The 25,794-nt window shown below is 39.7% G+C and overlaps 1 protein-coding gene across 1 annotated transcript in view; it reads right to left on the bottom strand.

Moving 5' to 3' along the window:
- Positions 1 to 25,794, bottom strand: part of LOC145410345 (constitutive coactivator of peroxisome proliferator-activated receptor gamma-like) — a 37,053-nt gene that overhangs the window by 7,942 nt on the left and 3,317 nt on the right. Inside the window, exons 2-8 of the mRNA XM_080280486.1 lie at positions 11,530 to 11,634; positions 10,568 to 10,771; positions 9,640 to 9,795; positions 8,319 to 8,574; positions 7,231 to 7,417; positions 6,604 to 6,715; positions 5,950 to 6,148 (exon numbers count right to left, since the gene is read on the bottom strand). Of these exons, the coding sequence (XP_080136612.1) occupies positions 5,950 to 6,148; positions 6,604 to 6,715; positions 7,231 to 7,417; positions 8,319 to 8,574; positions 9,640 to 9,795; positions 10,568 to 10,771; positions 11,530 to 11,604 (1,189 nt within the window). The 5' untranslated portion in view covers positions 11,605 to 11,634. The remainder of the gene's footprint in view (positions 1 to 5,949; positions 6,149 to 6,603; positions 6,716 to 7,230; positions 7,418 to 8,318; positions 8,575 to 9,639; positions 9,796 to 10,567; positions 10,772 to 11,529; positions 11,635 to 25,794) is intronic.

The raw sequence follows: 25,794 nt of genomic DNA, 5'->3' as shown, positions 1-25,794 counted from the left end.
CCAAATAATGAAGAGGAAGGATGTTAGCAGGGGAGAAAGAGCCTGTATTTCTAATCTGCGGGTAATGTCTTCAATCTGGAGACATATTTTTCAATTTTATTCTTGCTACCACCAGATTATGTTACTCAGCTTAGGGGAGACTTTTCAAATTGAAGGGGTTATACAGTGCCTTCATATTAACCCCTGTCCTACAAGATATCACAAGCTGAATAAAATCATCTGGTTGTGGCCTGATGATGATGAAACATACATCATCGGATTCAAGAGGCTGATAAAACAGTGGGTGTTGTCAGTGCTCCAAGCATACTGGTACGTGTGCAGTTGTGTGATCAGCTATGGAACAAATTATAATGTCCCTCAACAAAAACATATTGGTGAGTAGAGTGGCCCTGAAGAAAAGCAAATCTGGTGTTTTTTTTTAATTCGGTATTTTTTTTTCATTCATGATACCAAGCTTCCAAGAAAAGTCAAGCAAGTACTCTTACGACTTTTTTTCCTGTGGCTTCGCTTGTGATGTGAGCGTGAATGCTCTGGAAAGTATCCACGAGAAATTTTAATTACTATGCAAGAAGACACTCTGGAAAAGGCACGAGTCAGTCAAAAATTGAAAGAAAAGAAAGATCAAGAAGTGAACAACCAGCTCAACCCTCCATGTCTGTCTTACCATACTCAGAGGGAAGTCAAATTAAAGCTAGTGACAAAAGCGCTTAATCATTGCAATAAATGGTGAATATATTCCATACAGTGGCACTAATATACCTGAGACACATAGTTAGGGACAAAAGTTCCCCATTATTTCACCTCTTCTACTTCAAACTTTCCTCTGGTGGCTAATACTCCTAAGATAACTGAGGCTTGGTTTGTTTCTTGGATATAATGTGTTAGGGAGAAGAGCAACAGACATCCTTTAAGTATGAACAAGTGGCTACTACTGCTAAGATGGGGGTGGGGGGACCTTGATTTGTTTCTCTGATATAATGTGTCAGGGAGGAGAGTGACATACATTCCCCATGTATGAAACAGACACAGTGGAATACAGCAGTAGGTGTTTCTCTGCTACTGTATAATGTGTAAGGGAAAAGAGTGACAGACAACCCTTAGGTATGAGGTGGATGCAGTGGGATATGATGGTAGGCAAACCTTTGTCCCAGACCCTGCCTTGATGTTTAAAAAGGCCCATTAACCCATTCTGCCCAAGGACATCATCTGTAATTCATTTTCTGTATTTTCACAATTTTATTCAGCTTATAAGAGTATTTTAGCATTTATGGGATTATATATAGTCTTAAGTAACCCTTTCACTGCCATGGTGCTTTCTTCACCTGAATAAAATCTGCTGATAGTAGTCAATAGTAAAACAACTATCATGCCCTCAGGATGAAGGGGTTAAAGACATTCAACTACCATAACTCTATGTTTCATCATAAAATGACTTCTCATACAAGATTAAATGTAAGTATAACTGGTGCACAAATAATCTACTAGTGTGCATGTTTACTCAATTAGGAAGATTTGTAGGCCAATGACAAACTCATCATTCTAATGGCAAAGCTTTTAAGATGTGAAAACTAAGAATAAGCATAATCCTGATCCTTCTCCCATCAAAAGAAATATAAATATATTTATGGGAAAGAAAAGAGGGAAGAAAATAGAGGAGCTAGGAAAAGAGGTTGTTTAAAAAAAAAAAAAAAAAAAAAAAAAAAAAAAAAAAGTAAACTTTAAAAACAGGAAACTTTACTTCTTCTGTCATCTGCCAAGAAGTGTTTAGGAGGTAGCAAGGCATCAGGCAATACACAAGGAATTCTTGTATACATAACAGTGGGAAAATTAAGATAACAAACTTCTCTAATCCTCGTGATTTTATGACCATGTGTAAATTCTTGTACAACTCCTAACTGCTTTAAATACTGAGTGCTGTTAACAATTTTCCGAGCTGATACACTACAATCATGCAACAGTATCAAAGCTGAGGACTTGATAATAATATGTGTATTTTGAAACACTGGTTGATTCTACACTGCTAATATTGAATACTACCCCTGACACTCCCTGACCTGTACTGCAGTTATCTTTCATAATGCTTACTACTTACCAAATCATCAACAGCAACATCTGACTTGCACTGCAGTATTTCTTTATGACATACTTATCATTAGAAACATATACTTTAAGCCCTTGAATCCAGCAACATACTTTTATGTCTTGCTACATCCATATGATTTCACCCTATACAGGAAAGGTCTCTTGTACTGAGGGGATTAATGAAAGCTAAATCTAACCTCCTCAGTTTCAACAGTCTCTCCTGAACAGAATACAATCATCTGGATATATCAAAAATAAATCAGAAAAGATGCAATTGGATTTAGAGGGTTATTCAACCTGAGTATGGTAAAACTGTCTTAGTTTCTGTGACCCGTCTGGCCACTGGAGGGTTGAGTTAAATCAAGTGCAAGTAAAAACCAGGCAGAGAAAAATAGATCAATATGTCAAAACAAAGAAAATGCAGGAGACAAGGACTCAGAGAGAGAGAGGGGGACAAGCTGCCACGGTGTCATGCCTCCCTTCTGACACCTACCATACAGGACATTGGGACATCTGTAAAGCACAGAAAACATTGAGGGTTTTTCAGCCCCTACAGGCCTACCTCTGAGCAAAGGCAGACAGAAATGGGACTTAAATAAACTTGCTTAAGATTGATTCTGTCACTCAGTAAGTCCTTGGCAGATTTTAACTGAATAACAGAACAACTACAATACAAACAATTGTTGCTGCAGTATATGATCTTTTTCTATAACAACTGAAAGGAATAAGCATTACTCACAGTATGTAACACTTCATAAACTACACTATAACATTACATTAGATGCATTAAAATGCCACAATAATCATCCTTTTTAGCACACAATTTTCATAATGGAAAAAGGTATGATACATATTTTAGAATTTTTGAGCCACTGCAAAACAAGTGACTAAGAAAATATTCCAGAGTGTATGCAGTTAAACCTTTCAGTTCATTCATTCGTTTTTCATTCACTCTTGCATCATACTGACAAGTTTCTTCAGCTTTAGGGAGACATCTAGTAAAGTCATTGTAGCTATAGCCCCAATTTCATCTGAATGAGAACTTAGTGGAGTGCAGAATGAAACTGCTCCCCCATCATCCCCTTCATGGGGATAGGGAGGGAGTCATGAAATATTTGTGTAACTGGTATTTCAGTGCCACTGCATGAAGGTGTCCCTTTCCAGCACCTGTCTAGTAGTGATGGGGTTCATTACAGTTATAAGGAAAATTATTCCTACAATCTGATCACTCTCTCCAAAGCTGAATAAAACTGACAAGCAGTATGAAAAATAAACGAAAAATGATGTATTCATGATGGAAAAAAAAAAAAAAAAAGATACACTGTAACAACAATCTCACTGAAATACTCAAAGGAAAGTATCACTGGAACAGACACAGAGATTAGTATGAGCTGCATGACAATAATCTGAATTTCTGAAACACACAGACAGGAGACAAAAGACTAAATACATATACAGTACAATAAGACAAAAAAGTATGGTAAGCAACTCCCTATACAGACATCTTTAATTCCTTCTCTATGATGATGTCACTTCAAGTACTGCTACTGTCTGATGATTTTATATAGCACTGTTGGGGCCTCCAACGTAACAGGATTAAGTGTTTGGATGCTTCAAACCTTTCGATTTCTAGGATTTCCCTCAGCAAACTGGCTGGTAATAGCGTGGATAAAACAACTACAGAATTCTGTATCATGAACTGATTTTTAAAGAACTGGAAAAAATATCAAAATTATCCCATAAGGTTGGTACCTAAAAAAAAAAAAAAAAATGGGGGGGGGGGAGGAGGGGCAAGGAGTTAACATAGTATCTTGGCTTCCTTCAATCCCTTCACTACAATACAAGGTCTCTCATGAGCTACATAATATCATCTGGCAGTAGCAAGAAGAAAATAAGGATATCATCATACTTTATGGGTCATACGGAATGCTTCAAATCCCTTAAAAAAAAAAAAAAAAAAAAAAAAAAAAAAAAAAAACTGGCAGTACCAAGGATAAACTAAAATGGATGTCACTGTCCCAAGGGGGTTATGGATGTTGTTTCTAAGGGTTATAAGCTTAAACCTTGAATTACAAAGTGGAATGCAAACCTATTCTATGCCTAAAGTTGTTAAGCATAGTCAGCCTACATCCCATAATACAAAATGCAGTCGGCAAGTATACAAGGACCAAGCAGGTCTCATCTTCAGTACACAGAAGTATTGCAGAAATTATCATAAGAACTGTGAGCCTGCACCCCACCTTGCAATTTAAGACAATCATATGACCCTAAGCTTTGAAGGAGGGCTCTTCTAAGCTAAATCAACTGGTAATAACAAGAACAGACATCCTCACACTGGAAGAAAAGTGTGGGGAATCTTGAACTGTAGTATGAATATGGACATCATTACAATGAAGGAATTAAAAATGTAGTGTGAGAAATACTGTAATGTGAGATACTGTACTACTACACCAATTTCAAACACCTGGAAATGATGACATACAGCCATATTCTTGGAGACTGGGAGGATTTCAAACACATCTTCCTTAGTGATTTACTTAGCATACCGCACCAAAATATTCTTTCCATGTTATTTAAATCTAGCACAGCATAATCAGTCAAGCATGAAAGCATTAGCAATTAGCTGAATTCAAATGACAGCACATCAATGTCACACATACAAATCTGGAAGAAAATGGCAGGACAAAACCACAGTCATTACCAAGTAGAACAAGAGCAATGAAAAAAAATAAAGCTAAGTACAGAGTAATGAAAAAATGCTAACAATTTTATGGGTCATGGCTTAATGCTGGAAATCATGTTTAACTACTATCACGATGCTTCTTTCATGTGATGGCACCAAAATAACCAGACAGCTCAATTGCCTGAGTATATAAATGCCCTTCAGCTACTTCCCTATCCCCTAAAATGAGGAGGATGAACTGCAGGAGGACAACTCAAGCCTGAAGCCAACAGTTCACTGGGTTGGAACTTCATATGAGCCTCTGTCCACAGAAACAACAATTGTTATAAGAAATGTGTAACTATCCATGGACACAAAGCAATGTCAATTAAGTATCCTACAACTCACCCACAAAAATACTCACAAAAAAGCTGCTAGAATATTATAAAACACAACATAGCCTACAGTATCACTAGCTCTGTAGGAAACGGCAGTCTCAACTCAACCACTGAAACTATTCCTCAAGCCTCCTAGATAAACAAATAAATAAAGATAAATAAATACAATACTCCCCAGATTCCACTAACATTCCTATGAGAAAAAGAAAAATGCGCACCTCTGCAAATTCAACAGCCTTTAAAATATTCATGACTACATGCTGAAACATTATGGCAATTATAGCAGGGTGGTGTACTGCACAAGTTTGGGACAAAATTTTATTAATACCTGACCAGTTCTCCCAATAAGCTTCCCACTGACTAAACCTGACAGGTACAAAGTTGTCCTAACTTGTGTTTTCATACACCACCTGCCAATCCTTGACTCGACTAACTTTCCAATAAAGGAACCACTGCACTACTTATCAGCAACACACGGCAAGCAGATCCATACAACACACTGATAACAAATCAAACTGCTGAAAACTCCAAATATGGCACCAGTACAGTGTCGCCAATCCACAGCCATGAAGCCTATCAAAATAACCCATCCAGAGCTAAATTTGACGGATTCTGTACACCACATTATGGACGAAGTCAAAACTGCTGATAGAATCAAATACAAAAATCACAACCAATGAACCCATCCAAGTCACCCAGCTCAACCTGACTTCTGCAACACTGTTTGCAAACAAAAACAATACTGTCAACAAACTCCAATTACCAGGTATGGAAACCACAACCACGTAACACATCCGGAGCACCCACCTCGAGCTGACTTTTGCAGGATTCTGTACACCTTGGCCCTGAGCGGCTGGAAGACGATGGCACCCGAGGGTAGATTGGAGGTGTAATCCTCTAGTGTGGTAGAGGACTCGTACGGCTCTCCTCGTAGGATGGTGTAGAGGTGGCGGCCAAGCTCAGAGTTTATGTGACGCAATCGTACACGCTCCATGATGTCCATGCCCTGGAAAAAGAATAATTATCCTTCTGACCCTTTTTTCTCCCCTAAAATATGTCATCACACAGAAAGGGTTAATGTATCAATATTTTTATGCCTCAGCGGGTTGATATGGGACTGGCTATTAATTTTTACTCTCAAAATATCACACTGATTAAACATCATATATAATCTTACACACTCATTTACCATATCCAGCCACTGCCAATTCCCTGGCCACATTAACTTTAACACTAAACTTTTTTTTTTTTTTAAGGTTCATTTACTATATCCAGATACTGTCAGTTCCCTAGCATCATCATATTCCATACCTCACTTACACAATCAACATACTAACCCAATGCCAATTCCCTATCCATATCAGCTTCCATGCCTCATTTCTTCCACACTTATATACCATATTCATCTAGAGAGAGTACTGGTAATGCCTCCTCAGTATCAGAAATATTATAAATCCTTACTGAAGCATCCTCAATTTTCTGTGTGAATTCATCGGGTCCATCAATGTCCAGCTGGTACATCTTGATACCCTCAACCAGAAGGTGAGTCCGATTCTCAGTCCCAAACACAGCCCTGTTTGGAGAGTTGAAGAGGATGGTTTAAATCTAATGTCTACTGACTGTATGAAGGTCAGTAACCCCTCTGCATTGAGCAGAACCTCCCCACAACTCACTCCAGTCAGTATGAGTAGCAAAAGGAGATACTGTAACCCGCTAAATCCATGTGACATCCTTTATAGTTTACTGTTGCTGTTACTACCAGACAATTTATTCAACTAAGTAAAAGCCTCTCATACTGATGGGGTTTATCATGGCTATACCTATTCATTCCTGTAAAAGCATTTTCTAAGCTGAATAAAACTATAAGGAGATGGCATGACTATAATGAAAAATATGTCCCTCCGGTAGATGAGTTATAAAAAAAAAAAAAATAAATAAAAGACTTAGCGTTTACACTGCTACATTGACTAAACCAACAGTTAAATAATGCTACAGTAACTTGACCAATGTGAAAAATGCTAAATTAACTTGGCCCAGATCACCAAAGCTACAACAACTTGGCCAACAGATGAATACTACTACACTAACTTGGCCAGGAGATGAAGCTGCTGAAGTAACTGGTCCATGGATGGCTGGTTACTAATGAAGGTGGCCACTTTCGGGATAAGGATCTCGGGCGGGGGGCGGTTGTGATGACGGTGGTGGTGGTGGCTGGATATTTTGAGGGATTGTTGGTGGAAAAGAATTAGGTCCTCTTGGTGGATCACATCATTACCTTTAGGGGTAGAACCAGAACTTGTTAACACTCTGGCTCCAATGACTCACTCTCACCTCAAAAAAATCTGGCATAAACCTGCAGGGGAAAATCTGGCATTGTTGCTATTCTTCTTCTTTCACTTATACTCAGCTAAATAAAATAATTTGGCCTTAAGCTGGAGAAGGGGGACAAACCAACATTTGTTAACACCCTGAATTTGGGTCACATGGTTTTTAATTCATTCTTGGTGCTGCCATGATTTTATTCAGTTTAGGTTTCAAATCATACGTGCTCCCTACGTACCAAATGGGTTGGTGGAGGATTTGTACCCCTCCCTGTAAAATCAGATAACTCAGAGTTCATGGAAGAGAGATAGGTGGATTTTATTACTCAACTGCCAGTGACAACAGGATTCTCCTGCTTGTCCTTCCTCTAAGCCATGTAACCATGTACAGTACAATGCTGGGTGGTTTACACCTATCGAAACCATACATGCTCCCTACGTAGTAAGTGGGGTTGATGGAGGATTAGTGCCCCTCCCTGTAAAACAATTAACTCTAAGCCTTGGGCACCCCGTTTTTGGGATACATGGCGTCTGGCAATGAATGAATGAATGAATGAGGTTACACTCTGTACTTGGGGTGTCTGATTAAGCCTTTCATTCATTTGTCCATTCTTTATAATGACTCCAATATGCTTACATGCACTGGCTTTTATCACCTAATGGTGGCACTCCACTCGCTCGATCTCTAGCAGCATCTCCATTCAGTCCCTTTTCAAAGAGGTCACATTCCAAGACCTCATTCTAAAATCTTTTTTTTGGTCAGCCATAACAAACTCATTCAATATGACAGGTTCTTTCTAAGTTTCGAGAAGCAGTCTCTACCTCATCTCTGTACCTCATCCCTGGTCTACATACCTATGAGGCAGGACAGGACAGGAAGCTGCTCGATGCTAATATGCAAAACTCGTGATAAAGCCAGCCGGTCGTACATGATGGTGTCCAAAGTCTCCAGGTTGAGGTGGTTGATGGAGAAGTAGTAGTTGGCTGTGTTGTAAATGATGTAGTCGGAGTCCTGCCCCAAGATTCCCATCGCCCCGTATTTCTTAGCATATTCAGCCACAGCCTTGTCACACTCATCCAGACAGGTGTAAACTGGGCACCCTAGCACATCCTGAGGGGAAAACCATTTAATTCTATCTCTCACTTTCAGATAAGAGAACAAAAATAAACTCAAGTGCATTAGGGAGAATGGAAAGATAATGAAGATACAGTACATCAAAGGGTGGAATACCATTCAACAGCCAATCAGATGCAGAACCTGGAGTAGGTTTCAGTTGAACGCTTCAGATAAATGAAGTATAGTTACTGGACCCTCTCAATATCCACTCACTCCAATTGGCCAAACTATCTCAGGGTAATCCCCTTAACATTACCATTTTCATCATTATCCTGATCTCTTTTCCCTCCAAGTGATGGGTTAGGGTCCTTAACCCCTACACGCCAGGCTACTTATAGCGTGGTCATCCTCTCAGTACAAACATTTTCCCAAAAAAAAAACTGTTTTCAACCCCTAATATCTCAGAACGTATACTGCAGTAGTTAGGGAATCAAACTAAACACCATAATACTCACCAACTCCTCTTCTTGCGAATGAAGGCATCCCTAGGTCTGTAGATGGTCATGTCGATGAGTAAGGATGTGAAAGAGATTATCAGCTTTTGGTGCTCGAGGCAAGATGTATTTGTGTGTGTGCACGCAGCCCAGACTTTCACTTTGCTCTCAACATGATAATTTCTCCATTACTAGACAAACTAGACACAGTTGCACCCACGGCACTCCCTACGGCACAATCACTAAGCCCTTAGAAAGAGGCTCAGCAGGGATGGACGAGGCAAGGGGTCCATGTGAAGTGGGAACGGCATCGGACGAGAGTTTTAAGAAAACATCATCTTACACCTAGCAAAGTCATAGAGACGGCTAAGGTATGCTAGCCTTGGGTGGCAGGAGTCTATCCCGACCCTTTGGTGACGAGATCAAGTGACAGCCACTTCAAACTGTGGCACGAACATATATATGACAATATCCGATACCCGGCATCCCTGGCCCACCAATTTCGCATTGGATATAATGGTCCGCCGGCAGCTAGGGGTTAAAGCATGACAGAAAGAGAGCTAAATAACAGCATACCAACTGAAATGGGCCACACAGCTCATGCCCCTGGAATCCTGATTCGCACCTTAAAAATAAGCGGTGTAAATGCAGCCAGTCCAGTTGGAAGGAAGAAGTGCTTGCCATGCTCCAGCTCCTTGTTGCTTTTGATGATGGTGAAGTAGTTGATCACGTCCTTCAGATTCTCTAGCCGGCGGTGGGTCCACGTCTCTCGCTTACGCTCCTGAACAGATGGTGGAGAATGAGGAAAATTTAACTCCTTCACTACAATGATGCATTTTCAAGGTTTACTTTTGCCCTCTCCACACAAGTTCATTTGTCTACATTCAAGAATATTTTTCATATTGCTTTTATTACTCATTCCACTACTAGAGGACTCTCCTAACCTGAATAAAATCATCTGCAGATACCAAATATAAACATTAAAAGACATCAAACTGAAGTGGTTAACCTGTTTTATTATAGTGTATTGCATTTAGATTCTTTCATTCTCTCCACATAGGTTATATGTAAACATATTATCTCAAATATTTGAAACTACTATTCAAGGCTGAAAATAAGTACAGTATAAGAGTGTATCTGATGTTACTGGGAATATATGTACATATTAAAGTTCATAAATAATATACTGAGATAAATGCTGTGTAATTTGTATCAACCCTGATTCTTTACTGCACATCCTGACTACATAATAATAACTAATGGTTTGTTATTGAAAAAAAAAAAAAAAAATGTTCTGTAAATTAACTTCTGATTAATGAAAATGTTTAATGTAAAATTGTGTTAGTCTAAGGAATTACCATTCTGTTAATTCACCCCACCTTCTGCCTTAATAATGTTATTTATCAGTGTATTTCCATTGAAGAAAAACACAAGAAAGATGCCATGTGAAGCAAGACTCCTCTAATTGAAAAAAACAATAAGTAAAACTGTGTTATTCTAAACAAAGGAATTACTGTCATTAACCAACTTCCTATCTCAACAGTGATACTCACAGGTGTATTCCCATCAAAGAAAAACACAAGAGATATGCCATGTGAAGTAAGACTCTTGTAAAACTCCTGTATGTGCTCAACATAGCCCTTCCACTGGCCCCCGCATATCCAGTTCAGTTTCCCATACAGTTTCCGCAGGCAGGACATCCCATCAACCACAATGAGTGGAGTTTTGCCGGTCTTCTTCTGGTATTCATCTGCTACCTGTACAGATGGACCAAGGTAAACACTGTCACAGTAGAAATAAGTATGGTTGTTGCTGTTGTGACCCCAGGCTTGTTTAGATGTGAGCCAAGTGGACTGCAGGCTGAAGTACCCACCTAGCCTAGTCCACCATCCTCCTTTTAGCAGACAGAGAGAGAACTGAGATTTTTGTACAAATGAGGAGCAGATTAGCCTGGTTATATCTGTACCACCATGGGAAACAAATAACAAACAAGTTTGGTACTGTATAGCAAATACAGGTATGAAAAGACCTGTGTAGTCATCAAAACTGTATTTTTATTCTATTTTTATTCTTTATATTCAGTATTTTAGTTTTGAGGATTTCGATATTTTTTTTTTTCCTTTAACATGTCTGAAGTAAGATAATAACTGTATCCAGAAACATGGAAAGAGCAAGCATAAAAGCTGGTGAACTACCAACAGCATGCTCAACAAACTGGGCCAGTTAACTATTTACAATTATCATTTTATAGTATGCAGTTTTCACCAGAACTTATTATAAAATTTAATTACCCATTCATTATATAACACTACATCTATCAAATGAGGAATAAAGGTACTGTAAACCACATGAATACAAAATATTTGAGGTCGGCAGCATATTGTACAATCATTTAACAGTTCCAATACTCTGGCTATTCTATTAATGTAGTTCACCAGCCTGCCAGTCCAATTAGGGGGAAATAAAGAGGCATAGGTGTAGTGCGATAATGAACAAGTTGTCACTATTAACCTACCCTTCCGATGTTGACAGAGTAGCACGCCTGGCCACAGTGGGACTCCATAAATGACTGAAGCCCCCGCACCCCCATGGTCCCGGCTCCTCCTCCTCACGTCACTCACTGTAAGGCACATGGACAGGTGAAGGAACAAATCATCATTTCATCATATTCAGGTTTACCTCAGTTTTTTATGTCGCATGGGTCAGATGGGTTCACCAGATAGCATTCCCCCACACTGCTCTATTCTGCATCAGTTCTATAGTAACACTCAAGATCCTTGGTCTGCGTACATCATGTTTTGACAATAATCTAGATATGAGCTATAATAATCATTATCAAAGTATATTTACAAATGACACTAACATCAACTAGATAAATGAAAATTCATACAGCACAATGCTAACTCACCTGAAACCCCCCTAAAATTATAATACTGGTACTGTACTAGTTAACCCATACCATCCCAGGCATTTTTGCAATTTTATACCCATCCAATCCCAGACACTTTTTCGTGACATCCTGACGCTATGACAGACAGTGGCCAACTGATGTTACCCACCCACCCAGTACCAAACTCAGTGCTACAAGTGCTTGGGCACAGTGTTGTCAATACATTACAGTACTCCTTAGCAAAAAATTAAAATTAACTAGACCGATACAATTTGAGACGCTACAGTGCTCGAATTTTGCTGTCGGCACCATCACGTTGGTGGGATTAAGTAAGACTTTTCTTTCTGTTGGCACCATGCCGACGGCGGGATTGCATGGCTTAATTATTACTGTAAAACTCATAAAATTATACGTCACCCTAAGAGCATCTTGGTTCACAAATTAAAGGACTACCATATACAATATTTATTCAAATAACCAAAATATACTGTGAACCTAAAGTATGTCAGTCAGGAGGGCACAAAGGCATATGCAAATGTGTGAGGGGGAACTGAAACAGGGCCAAGAGGAACCAAAAGGAGCCAAGCCACATCAACTGCCAAGGATCAAGAACGAGTGCCAACAGTCATGAAAAGGATGCCGGGATATATGAGGTTCATGGACTCTGAAAATGGGAGTGGGTCTAATATAATATAAAGTATGGATGCTTGAATAGGCCCTCTCTCTCTATGAAATACACACACACACACACACACACACACACACACACATACACACACACATTTTGTGCTGCACCCTAGTATGAAATGTCTATCCTAAACCAAATAACATAATCTGGCAACACCAAATATTTACAATACCTCCCTCACGCTATAGGGGTTAATATTTTACTGCAGTTTACCACACCACCAACACACGGGAAATGGATAATATTTGGCAAAGCCACAACAAGAATCACAGAATTTTGAAGTGTTTCCTGTTTACGTTGCATCATTTACTAAAAATGTTCTTGTATGGCACTTCTATCATAATGATTCTGGGGGTATTAATAACCCTAGGGAGGATTAATGGTCCCATGGGGAGGAAGGTGTTACTTTGCAACAGATGCATTATAAGCGTCTGCACATGACAAGCAGAAACCATTCAAAATAACTAAATTCCCCTTGTGGTTTCTGCTAAAAATTTACCTAGGCATTTTGCTCCGTGGTGTCGGTGTAATGTCAACGGTACATGTCCGGGGGCTAAAAGGGCGAAAATGTCATATCCAAGAGAGCCGCGGATCAATCCTCTGACGCAAGTGTTCATACCAAGTACTGACATTCTTCACTGCCATTACATACCTCAGTAGAATGCAAGCTGCTTCCTGGGAACAATCAATGCGCAAGAAGTCGAGTGTGTGTGCTGCGTGTTGGCGATATTAAAGGTCTGGGAGAACGAAGACAGTACGGCCGCACTCTTGTTTGTTTGGGTTGACATTCGGAACTGTACAATCTTCCCTACCGTACCCTGTTTTGATGTTAACTTATTACATTGTGTACGAACCAAATCATACTTTTCCCACACGCAATTTAAGTACTAGCTACTCGGTGACTTCCTTCAATAATATACGACAATAACAATTCTTATCATTAGTACTAATGATGTGCATTATTCTGGGATGGTCCTTGAAGGCGAATACACTTAAGTCATTTAAAAATTAAATGCCTATGTCCAATGAGCTTTTAAATAACTGCAAATTTACGATCTCTTACAGACATATACAATTAAGGAGTAAACTGTTACCGTGAATAACAACAGTAACTATAAAAAAAAATGGTACGCTACGTGGAAACTCACTGTACATACAGTATTTAAGTGGGGGAAAAAAGGAAGGGTGATGATGGATGTTTAGGAAACTAACTTAAGTGGTAAAGAAGGAACCATCAATCCCAGATGACCTTTAATAGTCGTGGAGTGCAGACTTCTCTCGGCATACACCTACCTATATATTTATAGTAACGACCCGTAACAATCACTGATGTCACTTAAATTAGCTATGACTAAGCTGTCTGTAGCACTGAGGAAGAAGGGGAAAGCGAAATGATTGGACAAAAGGACAAAGTGGCAGAGAAAAAAAAAAAAAAAAAAAAAAAAAAACTGAGGGGAGGGAGGTTGCGCAAGGAAATCAGGGGGGAGGGGGAGGGTGGCTCAGCGATAGAGCGCCCGACTTGAGACCAATGGATCGAGAGTTCTCGCCCCGCCCGGGTAGCTGCCCTGCTGGGTGAGGTAGCGCTCTCCCGTCACCTAGCAGGGCTATGTGATCAATGAAGGTCTAGCTCGGGGAATTCATTTCCCCATAAAAAAAAATAAATCCATGAAATAAGGAAAACAGGAAGAGAAACACACACAGGTAAAAGAACAAAACGTAACTCGTTTGGGAGGCAGGGAAATAACACAGGAAAAGGGTGTGTGGATGAAAACCAAAAGAAAACCAAAAGTAAGATTAGAGGCTGAGAGGCTGGGAAAACAGACAAAAGAAAGCAAGAAAGATGGAGGGAGGAACGGAAGGAGATACCCCAAGAGAAATGGACGGGAGAAAATTAGCAAGGATAAAAGGATCCTGGAGAGAGAGAGAGAGAGAGAGAGAGAGAGAGAGAGAGAGAGAGAGAGAGAGAGAGAGAGCAAATTGGTTAAAATTTCCTACTATCGAGTACACGATGGATCACTGAGGCGGAGAATAAATTTTTGCAGTCCTAATCTTCTCGAGCACGATCCCCAACAATCAGTTTCCATCCATGTCCCTAAATGTGGTGCCAGGCGAACAAGGCTGATGGGAAAGTGAAAGGTGGAGTCAGCATATGAGTGGATAGTTTTTTTTTTTTTTTTTTCCGTTTAACATTTCACCTCATCTGCTTCTTACATTCCTCTGCTGATTAATATTCCTAAGCTTAGACAGGCGTGGTATGTTTCTCTGCCCTAATATTTCACCTCTTCTGCTTCTTACTTTCCTCTACTGATTAATATTCATAAGCTAAGAGAGGCTTGGTATGTTTCTCTGCCCTAATATTTCACCTCTTCTGCTTCTCACTTTCCTCTGCTGATTAATATTCCTAAGCCGAGAGAGGCATGGTATGCTTCTCTGCCGTAATATTTCACCCCTTCTGCTTCTCACTTTCTGCTGATTAATAATCCTAAGCTGAGAGAGGCTTGGTATATTTCTCTGACCTAATATATCACATCTTCTGTTTCCACTTTCTTCTGCTGACTAATATTCCTAAGCTGAGAGAGGCTTGGTATATTTCTCTGACCTAATATATCACATCTTCTGCTTCCACTTTCTTCTGCAGACTAATATTCCTAAGCTGAGAGAGGCTTGGTATATTTCTCCGCCTTAATATTTCACCTCTTCTGCTTCTCACTTTCTTCTGCTGACATATTCCTAAGCTGGAAGAGGCTTGGTATATTTCTCTGCATTAATATTTCACCTCTTCTGCTTCTCACTTTTTTCTGTTAGCCAATATTCCTAAGCTGGGTAAGGCGAGGTATGTTTCTCTGCTCTAACACTTCACAAATGTTGCTTCTTACTTTCCTCTAACAGACAACAATCCTAAGCTGTGAGAGGCTGGTTTCACTACCCGCACATAATGTTCTTTGATGTACAGAAGAGACGCAGCGCAAAAGCTATTATCATTTTTTTACTGTATAGCTCAGAAAGTCGACGAACAGGAGGAAATAGCCTTCTCACCCCCTGCCGATCCAATATTGCGACCTACTAGACATGAAAGGGAGGGGGAGGGGGGAAGAAAATGAGTGGAGTGGGCGCAAAGGAGTGGGTGAGATGGCACTGAAAACAAGAGGAGGACATGGAAACCAACAAACAAGCCGTCTAACGTCCAATATGGCGCCCTACTAGACACCACGAGAGAGGGCATAAAATGAGTGGGGTGGTCACAAAAGTGTGGGTGGAGAGGGTAAATACGCGAAAATATATGAAAACGAACGAAAAAAACCCTCTACCAGACCCAATGTGGTGCCCTGTTACAGTTCTTTCACCTTAACTTGCCCCAGATTTTCGTCTTTTTAACAAACTTATTCACGTGACTCTGGCAAAGACGAATGTTACGGCTCTACATCCCTTCCACAGCACTTCTTTGTGACTAGCGTTATATTCTACTGTTTAATCTATTGTCACAGATCAGAATTCAAGATGAGATGACAATTTTAAACCAAGCTAGGGTGAAAAGAGTATACCATCATATTCTACTACGTCCCTGTTGTTTTAAATCAGCATTCAAAATGGGGAGATGGCAATTTTAGGCCAAATTAATGTATAAAGAGTTTAGAGAGCGAGAGAGAGAGGCCCCCCGCTCCCTCCCTTCTCCACCAAGACAAATTCGGCGCCTTGCTGTTTCGGCGCCCTGCTGGGACCCCGCCAAACGACCCCTCCTTCCACCCCAGCACACGACCACCATCAGAGGGTCGTCGTGGAGTCGTCCTGTGCCAGCCAGGAACGTAATATTCACCCTTGTGCAAACTCTCCAATAAATCCAAATTTTAATGCCGAGATGGTCTTGTACGAAACATCCACCCTTGTGCACATTCCGGGATAAACTATAGATGGTTTTGTTAAATAATCCGTCCAGCAAATATGTGAAAAGAGAATGAGAAAGCAAAAGAAAAGACGAAGAAGACGGAAATTAATAGAAGAAAAGGAAGTGGTAGTAGTAGTAGTAGTAGTAGCGGTAGTAGTAGTAGTAGCAGCAGAAGTAGTTGTTGTAGAAGAAGAAGAAGAAAAGAAACACTGAAGAGAGAAGGAAACGCGGCCAAAAGGGAAAGATTTCAACATAAAAATCGAAATAATAATAATAACAATGACTGAAGAGGTCTGGGGAGGGCCCATGAAAAGTCAAACGCTTCCCGACTGCGCGCGCATACACACACACACACACACACACACACACACACACACACACACACACACACACAAAGTAATAGTAATGATATTAAAAAAAACATCCCCATCCACATCCCCCTCTCCACCCCTATCTCATCGACCAATTCCAACCGGGTTGGGTTGGTGTGGACTGGTTAGAGAGAGAGAGAGAGAGAGACAGACAGACAGACAGACAGACAGAGAGAGAGAGACAGACAGACAGACAGACAGAGAGAGAGGAGGGGGGCAGCCTTCTTAGTAAAGTCAATAAAACAATTCTCTCTGCCAATTAAACACCCATCATTTTTACAACATAAGTACCATTCTTAGCAGACAGACTGATAGACAGATAGAGAGATAGATAGATACAGATAGAGACAGACAGATAGATAGATAGATAGATAGTCAGACTAACAAAGAGAGGGGGGGGGCAGCTTCTCAGTAAAGTCAATATAACAATTCTTCCTGTCAATAAAGCATCAATCATTATTAGACTGCAAGCACCACCTTTACCATATATAATGCAATCGACCTAATCATAACGTGTCCATTTCTATAGTTCTTTTACCTTGACTTGGCCCAAATTTTCGTCCTTTTGCAACATACTGACAATGCTACGGCTCTACACCCTCTCTTCGGCACCCACTACTATAGTTTCTTCACTCCAACTTGGCCAAAACTTCCATCCTTTTCCAGCTTATTTCGCGTGGCTCAGTGGTAGGAAAGGCAGTGCTACAGCTCTACATCCTTTCTACAACACTTCTTCGTGACTAGTGGAAATCCTTCGTGACAGCTCAGCGGCAGAAAAAATGCTAAAGCTCTACATCCTTTCTACAGCGCTTCTTCGTGACTAGCGCCATATTTCAGCGTTAAAATTTTGTTACAACTCAGCATTCAAGGCAGAGAGATGGCAAATTTAGACTAAAATTAAAAAGTACAATATATCCAATTTTTTCTTTCCTTCCCCTAATCCCTTCAACACGAGAACGTACTCCATACTTAATTGCTACTTGCTAATCCCAAACAATTTTTATTATTTTCCCTTTTTTTAAAGTTCAGGGGAGACTTATTAGAAATGAAGGGGTTATTCAGATCTTAACGTCTCCTCTTGGACGGATTCTCCAAGGGTGAATTAAATCGTAGAACAAATATCAATAACAACCGGTTTAGATATATGAAGGATATTAATCGCCTTATTACAGGGCTTGACAAAATTGGATAGTCTCCAGGAATGAAGCGCCCCATAAAAAAAAAATAATAATAATAATAATAATAAATAATGGGGGGGGGGGCAAAAATAAAAGTCTACGGGAGTGAAGCACCTCGTTTAAAATAAAAGTCTACGGGAGTGAAGCACCTCGTTTAAAATAAAAGTCTACGGGAGTGAAGCACCTCGTTAGAGAAAAGAAAGGAAAAGAAAGGTTGTGACTGACAGGGAAGAAGAGAGAAAGAAAGTTTGTGACTGACGGAGACAAGGCTGACTCTATGATCTTCGGTATATACCCTCATCTAAAAGCCAGCAAACTCTGATCTCGCTCACTTGACGCAGGTAACAAAATCCTCGTTCGCGATCAAAGCCAAACTGAGATGAAGGAGAAAAGCGAGATTAAAGAGAATTAGGGACAAAAGAGAATTTAAGAGGAGATGATGAAGGGCAAAAGCAGAAAAAGAGAATAAATGATAAAAATGTCAATAGATAGTGTGTGAGATGGTTGTGCGGATAGATTTCGTTGTAAACATTGCGGTAATGGTCATACATGGGTTGCCACACACACACACACACACACACACACACACACACACACACACACACACACACACACACACACACATTAAGGAACAAACACACACATATATACATACTGAGAAACACACACACACACACACACACACACACATTAAGGAACAAACACACACATATATACACACTGAGAAACACACACACACACACACACACACACACACACACACACACACACACACACTTTACCGTCTTTTCATTTACCTATCATTATGTAACTCGTAAGCTTAAAATTATTCTCCAATATTCCGTACATAAATTCACTCAAGTTATCGTCTCTCTCTCTCTCTCAGCCATCTCTCTCGCATGCTCAGCTGTAGCAACACATTAAACCCAAGATTATGATGCTAGTCACGAAGCAGTGCCATGGAAAGGATGTAGAGCCGTAGCATTGCATTTTCCACTCACCATGTAAAGTAAGCAACAAAAGGACGAAAAACTGGGCCAAGTTAAGGTGAAAGGAGTATAGATTTCGGAGTGCGGTGTCCATAGAATTATTATTTTTTATTAATATGTCCTTCCACTATTAATCTTGTGTCAAAAAAAACATAGATAAATAGACAGATAGATAGACAGATAGATAGATAGATAGATAGATAAACTGGTGGGCTGGAAAGAGGGATGTGTCACCTTGCTCTGACCTGGATTGCACACTCATACTCCTCGTTATATATATACTGTTGTCATATACTTCGTTATATACTGAGGGACAAGCAGTATATTGACACTCCCCCTACACCGCTGAAACTGAATTGCATCGATATTTTCCTGTGTCTATCAATCTATCTCTTAATCTATTTATATACACACAACCTACCTACTTACCTACATATCTACCTACCTACCTACCCATCTATTTTTTTCCTCTATCTATTTATCCATCTATCTACCTACATACCTACCTATCTCTCTATCTATCTATCTGTCCATCTATCTACCTAATCCCTAGAACTGATGAAATTGGATAGCAGCCATATTTCTTCAAGTATTTATATCCCTCTATTTCTCTCCACCTACCTACCTACCTACCTACCTACCATCCTACCTACCTACCTACCTACCAACCTACATACCTATCTATCTACCTACCTACCATCCTACCTACCTACCTACCTACCTACCAACCTACATACATACCTATCTACCTATCCATCCATGTACCTACCTACCTACCTAGCTACCTACCTACCTACCTACCTACCAACCAACATACCTACCTATCTACTATCCATCCATCTACCTACCTACCTACCTACCTATCTACCTATCCATCCATCTACCTCTTACGCCAAGTTAAAGTGAGCAACGAGTAGAATTTCTCCCGAGGTGAATTAAAACGTCCGGTTGCTTCGAAAATTAAAAATATATATAAAAATGACGTCATCTGGGAATTATTTTCACCTCAAAATTCTCAGCTAAAAAAATATAGTCTGGTTATAGCAAGAATTTAATCATCATCTTCATTACTGTCATCACACCGCCATCATCATCATCACCATCATCACCACCACCATCATCATCCTCATTATTACCACCACCACCACCACCACCATCATCATCATTATTACCGTCATCATTATAATCATCTCTCTCTCTCTCTCTCTCTCTCTCTCTCTCTCTCTCTCTCTCTTGCTAACCTGACAGTCTAATATTCGCACAGGTAGGCTTAAATGTCCTTGATTCCGAATATGGAAGGGGAGAGGAGGGGAAACTATCACATTTATTTTTGTTTACGAGTCATCCTAACACGAAATGGTATCCTACTCTCCTAACCACACAGTACTATCCATCATTACTCTCCTGCTGACTATCCAAACCTTATTGTACTATCCTTCATCCTATTACCCTATCCTCCTGCCACCCCTTACCTGACAGAGTAATATTCTGGCGGGTAAATGTCCATGATCCTCAATATGGGAGGGGAGGGGAGGGGGAACTATCACAAACTCGTCACGCCACAACATTCCCCGTACACAAGGCCAGCCCACTTCATTTCTCCCACTACACTCATCTTTCTCCCACCTACCCCGTCATTTCTCCCACATACACCCTCATTTCCATCCAGCGCACTAATTCCCAGCCGTGGAGGGCCGTTATTTGGCGTTAAAAGCGGTCGTCACTTAAAATTATGGGCGCCATTTTCTTCCGGATGTGACGTCTTTGGTCCTCCCATCATGCCCCGCTAATCTTTATTCCCCTTCATAAATTTAACGCAATTGTGGAGTAATTTTATTCTATTTATGAACCTCCGAAGTTAAAAATCTGCCTTCATAAAAACTTTCAAATCTATCAGGACCGTTAAATCTATATCCAACGACTTTAATGTAACGGTTTTATTATTCAAAATCAATTCAAACTTACAAATTGCTTATGACGGTATTCTTGTCAGTTAAGGAAGTCCTCATACACCCCTCCCTCCCTCCCTCCCTCTCTCTCTCTCTCTCTCTCTCTCTCCCTCTCTCTCTCTCTCACCGTAACTAATCTGGATCTTTTCGCCCATTTAACTCCAATTTTCCGTATCGAAGGGACAAAATAGGACAATACTACGGCTCTACATCCTATCCACAGCACTTCTTCGTGACTATAATTGATAAGCTCTACATCCTATCCACAGCACTTCTTCATGAATAGCATTACGTTCACGTATTATATAATCAGCTCAACATTCTATTCCCAGCACTTCTTCGTGACTAACATTCACGACGGATAAACGGCAAATTTTAAGTGTACGAAGGGGGGGGGTTTACCGAAAACCTCTTCACTACGATTACGTCCATATACTTTTCCTACCTTCAGATGATTTTTTTCAGCCTTAGAGGAAAATCGACCAAGTTGCGTGCGTGTGTGTGTGCGTGCGTGCGGGAGAGCCGAATAAGCATCAACAGCACCCCAGCCGAATCGTTACGTTATGGCGAAGCTGCAGGCAACCTCCCCCCCCCTCCCACCCCCCTAGGGCTCCATAACAAAGATATCCAATGCTTTATTATTTATGGAGAGAGAGAGAGAGAGAGAGAGAGAGAGAGAGAGAATTACACGAAAGGAAGCTGGGTTTATACGTAAAAAATAAACAATAATAATAATAATAATAATAATAATAATAGCAAAACAATACAAATACTACTACTACAACAACAACAACAACAACTAATAATACTAACAATAATAATAATAATAATAATAATAATAATAATAATAATAATAATAATAACAGGTAAAATTCTGAGTCATATCCAATTACCTTGTGCCCTGAGTCGAACGCAATAAAGGCCTTGACAATAAATAAACAATTTAAATCAAGATAAATAAAAAATAAAAAATCGAATACAAGGAATTAATTGGACGGCGGATTTATCACACGTAAAAATTGCATGCAGGCTAAAAATGAGAAGATCTATCGGTATATTTATCTATCAGTCTATCTATCTATCTATCTATACCTAAAGGGAGTGATATTAGCTTTACTGAAAGTTATAATGTATAGGACTTATGTGAAATTCGTAAATCCATCTATCTATTATAATTCATCTACCCATCCATCCATCTATCTGTCTATATTTGACTCTCTCTCTCTCTCTCTCTCCTCCCAAAATAAAAAGGGAAAATTAATGACGCTGGAGAAATTATTTAGCGAAACTGTAGCGGCCATCATGATTAATTGAGGCTTTCACAATCTAGCGGCTTATTTAGCACGAAAGCGCTATATTATTGTAGGTGGGTGGGTGTGCGTGTTGCAGGGTCGTGTGTGTGTGTGTGTGTGTGTGTGTGTGTGAAAAGCATGTGTGGGGATACAAGTGGCTGTGTGTGTGTGTGTGTGTGTGTGTGTGTGTGTGTGTGTGTGTGTGTGTGAAAAGCATGTGTGGGGATGCAAGTGGCTGTGTGTGTGTGTGTGTGTGTGTGTGTGTGTGTGTGTGTGTGTGTGTGTGTGTGTGTGTGTGTGTGTGTGTGTGTGTGTGTGTGTGTGTGTGTGTGTGTGTGTGTGTGTGTGTGTGTGTGTGTGTGTGTGTGTGTGTGTGTGTGTGTGACTAAATATGTTTACATGTGTACTTATTTTTAATAATCTTGGCGTTTTTGCAAGGATCTATGTGTATGCGTGTACGTGTGTGCCTCTGGGTGTGTACGTGGGCATGTATGTAAGTGTGCAGGAGTGTATGTGTACATGTCTGTGTGCGCATGTGTAAGAGCCACTGTTAGTCTTCGATTGTATGATTATGTCTTAGATAACTGTATGTGTACGTGCCTCTCTCTCTCGCTCTGTGTGTGTGTGTGTGTGTGTGTGTGTGTGTGTGTGTGTGTGTGTGTGTGTGTGTCAGGGCAGACGGATACCACACACATGGTCAGTTGGATGGCTGGATTAGAGACTGATTAATGGAACACAGAAAGATTACCAGGTCTCATTTTTTATCCCACAAACACAAACACCCTCCCACAAAGATGAAGACAAACCCATAATTCTTCGGTCATATCCATAATTTTTCGGTCAACACAGCGGAGGAGAGACGGGAATGAATAACCGGGGTGAATGAGTGAACGAAATGGACAATCTTCATAGTTCTGAGTCACACAGCCCCCACCCCTTCCTCCTCCTATACACAGCGTTTGAGTTTCATTTTGGTTCTTCACAGTCGATTTGTTTGTTTGTGAGTGTGTGTGTGTGTGTGTGTGTGTGTGTGTGTGTGTGTGTGTGTGTGTGTGTGTGTGTGTGTCTGTGTGTGAAATTTCTTGGGTAATCCAAATTTGTCTCCCCTGTTTTCTCCGATATTTTTGGTGTTTCATTAGTCAGTATGGGTAAAAATTTTAAAGGAATCGATTTGGGGTGGGCGCAAAAACAAATTTAAAGTAATCGATTTTTTTTCGTCACCTGGGGGTTGATTCACAAGTAATTTTCAGGATAAAATTTCTGCCCTTATCACAGTAAGATATTTGCACAACGAACACGAAAAGAAGTGCATGAATTTACCAGTATCCCTTTCTTCTCAATAATAAAAAAAAAGGAGAGAAGAGACGTGAAAAATAAAGGAAAGACAAAAAATGAGAAAGAAAAAATAAGGGAAAAAAGCCACAAGGTGAAAAAGAAAAAAAGAAAATAATGGCTACAAGGAAGTTATTGATCGAGTAAATTTGCTGACGAAACAAAACCCTGATCTATAATGCATCACAGCGTAATTAACCGATCACTTCAAAGTAATTAGCTAAGTGACCTAAACTGCTAATAAAAGGACCCCACAGTAATTCCAACACCCTTAAAAACATTACAGAAAAAATAAATACAAACAGTTTCATGTCGTGTTATTCTTTTTCATATCTGTTTTCCCCTTTAATTTTGAACCTGTATCTTTATTTGTAATTACTTCTGAGCTAAGGGCCTTTTTACATATATATATTTATTTATTTATTTCTAAGCTAGGAGCCTTTGTACATCTCTTCTATTTATTTTCATCTATTTCTAAGCTAAAGCCCTTTTTACATCTCTCTTATCTCTTCATTTTTATTTATTTCTAAGCTAAGGGCCTGTTTACATCCATCCAGCATGCTCCAGTGTTTTCATTTATTCATTATTAACAGCATCAGGCAATTTTATTCAGCTCACGAAAAAGTTAAAGTTGTGATAATTTTTTTTCCCTTATTTTCCCCTTTAATTTAGAATTCTAGATCTATTTATCTAAGCTAAGGACCTTACTGCAGTCAGCAACCATATACGAAGGCCAGACATGTTCCATATTCATAGTGCTTCAGAAACTATCGCAAAAAGGGGGGGGGGTAGGTGCAGTCCACTTTGGGATCTGAGGTCTATGCATACAGCCATATATACAGTATACAGTATATATATATATATATATATTTTTTTTCTTTTTTCTTGGAGGGAACAATCGTGCGGGCTTCTGGCCTTTGGTTCCTTCTTCCTTGCATTAAAAAAATAAATAACAACTCACTGTGGCTGGTATATACATTCTTTTTTAACTTCATCTCAAATAACACTAGAACATTTTGATATCACCCAACGAACACTAGAACATTTTGAAATTATATCAATCCTACCACTTCCAGGCTTCAAAAACTACAACAAATACAGTAAATACTTCATTCTCTCTTACTGGAATTATGTTTCGTTCAGGATTTATATTTCACTAAGGCTAATACCGGACGATTTTCTTCGCTTGAGCGAAATCCCAGCAATCAGGGGGTTAATTAATCCCTACCAGACACATCCTAGGTCGTATGAAATCGACTGTTGTGAGCTTCAAGAATAAAAATTACCAAACAGAGAAGCGAGTAAAGATTATATACATTTCTTGATTCATTTCCTTCCCACAGCAAGAAACACATTTTAAGTATAAGAAAATCGTTTGTTGTGAGCTTCATAAAAAATAAATAAAACAAAACTGACATCACAGAGACGCGAGTAAAAAGTACAGTCTAGACATTTCTCGATACATTTCCTTCCCTCTCCCTACACAGAGGAGTCGGGGAATAGGGGTAAATTAGCCCAAATGGGGTAACTCTAAAAATCTGGGGGTTAATGCGTGCGGTATGAGAGGCAGCGCGTGCGGGCTTACTGATTTTTCACACAAATGAAAGTTTTAGTGAACAGGATGTAAAACCATGTATCGTGTATCAAGATGTTTGTTACGTAGCCGCCATACTACTGACAGGATTATACAGACGTGCCTATTTTTTTCTTTTCTTTTTCTTTTTTTTTTATATTGAAGTCTGGGGGTAATTTCACTTTGCTCAAAATTTTGGATAATACTCTAAAAAGCTCCCCGACCTTTGCCCTACAACAACATTTTCGCGGAGTGCACAAAAACAGAAACGAATTAATTTTTCCAACTTTTTCGTTACCGTATGCATAAACCTGGTCAAGCTGAAAATCCTCCCTCGACAAAACATAAAAAAAAATATACATTCAGAATTTCCATCACCGTGGGAAAAAAAAAAAAAGGAAGATGAAAAAATTGTTCTGAAGTGAAAAGGGGAGAAGAATGAAGAGAAAAATGGAAGAATGAAAAACAAAAAAGGAAACAGGTCAGACTCCAAGGCAATATAATAACACTGAGATTCTTGTGTGTGTGTGTGTGTGTGTGTGTGTGTGTGTGTGTGTGTGTGTGTGTGTGTAGACGATGGAGGTTCATTTAACTTGGCCCAGATTTTCGTCCTTTTTAACCAATTTCACGTCGAT

The sequence above is a fragment of the Coenobita brevimanus genome, chromosome 85 (genome assembly GCF_032717465.1).
Source record: "Coenobita brevimanus isolate Jiangsu-jjx chromosome 85, ASM3271746v2, whole genome shotgun sequence".
NCBI classification, from domain to species: domain Eukaryota; kingdom Metazoa; phylum Arthropoda; class Malacostraca; order Decapoda; family Coenobitidae; genus Coenobita; species Coenobita brevimanus.
This window is presented reverse-complemented; position numbering and strand designations above follow the sequence as displayed.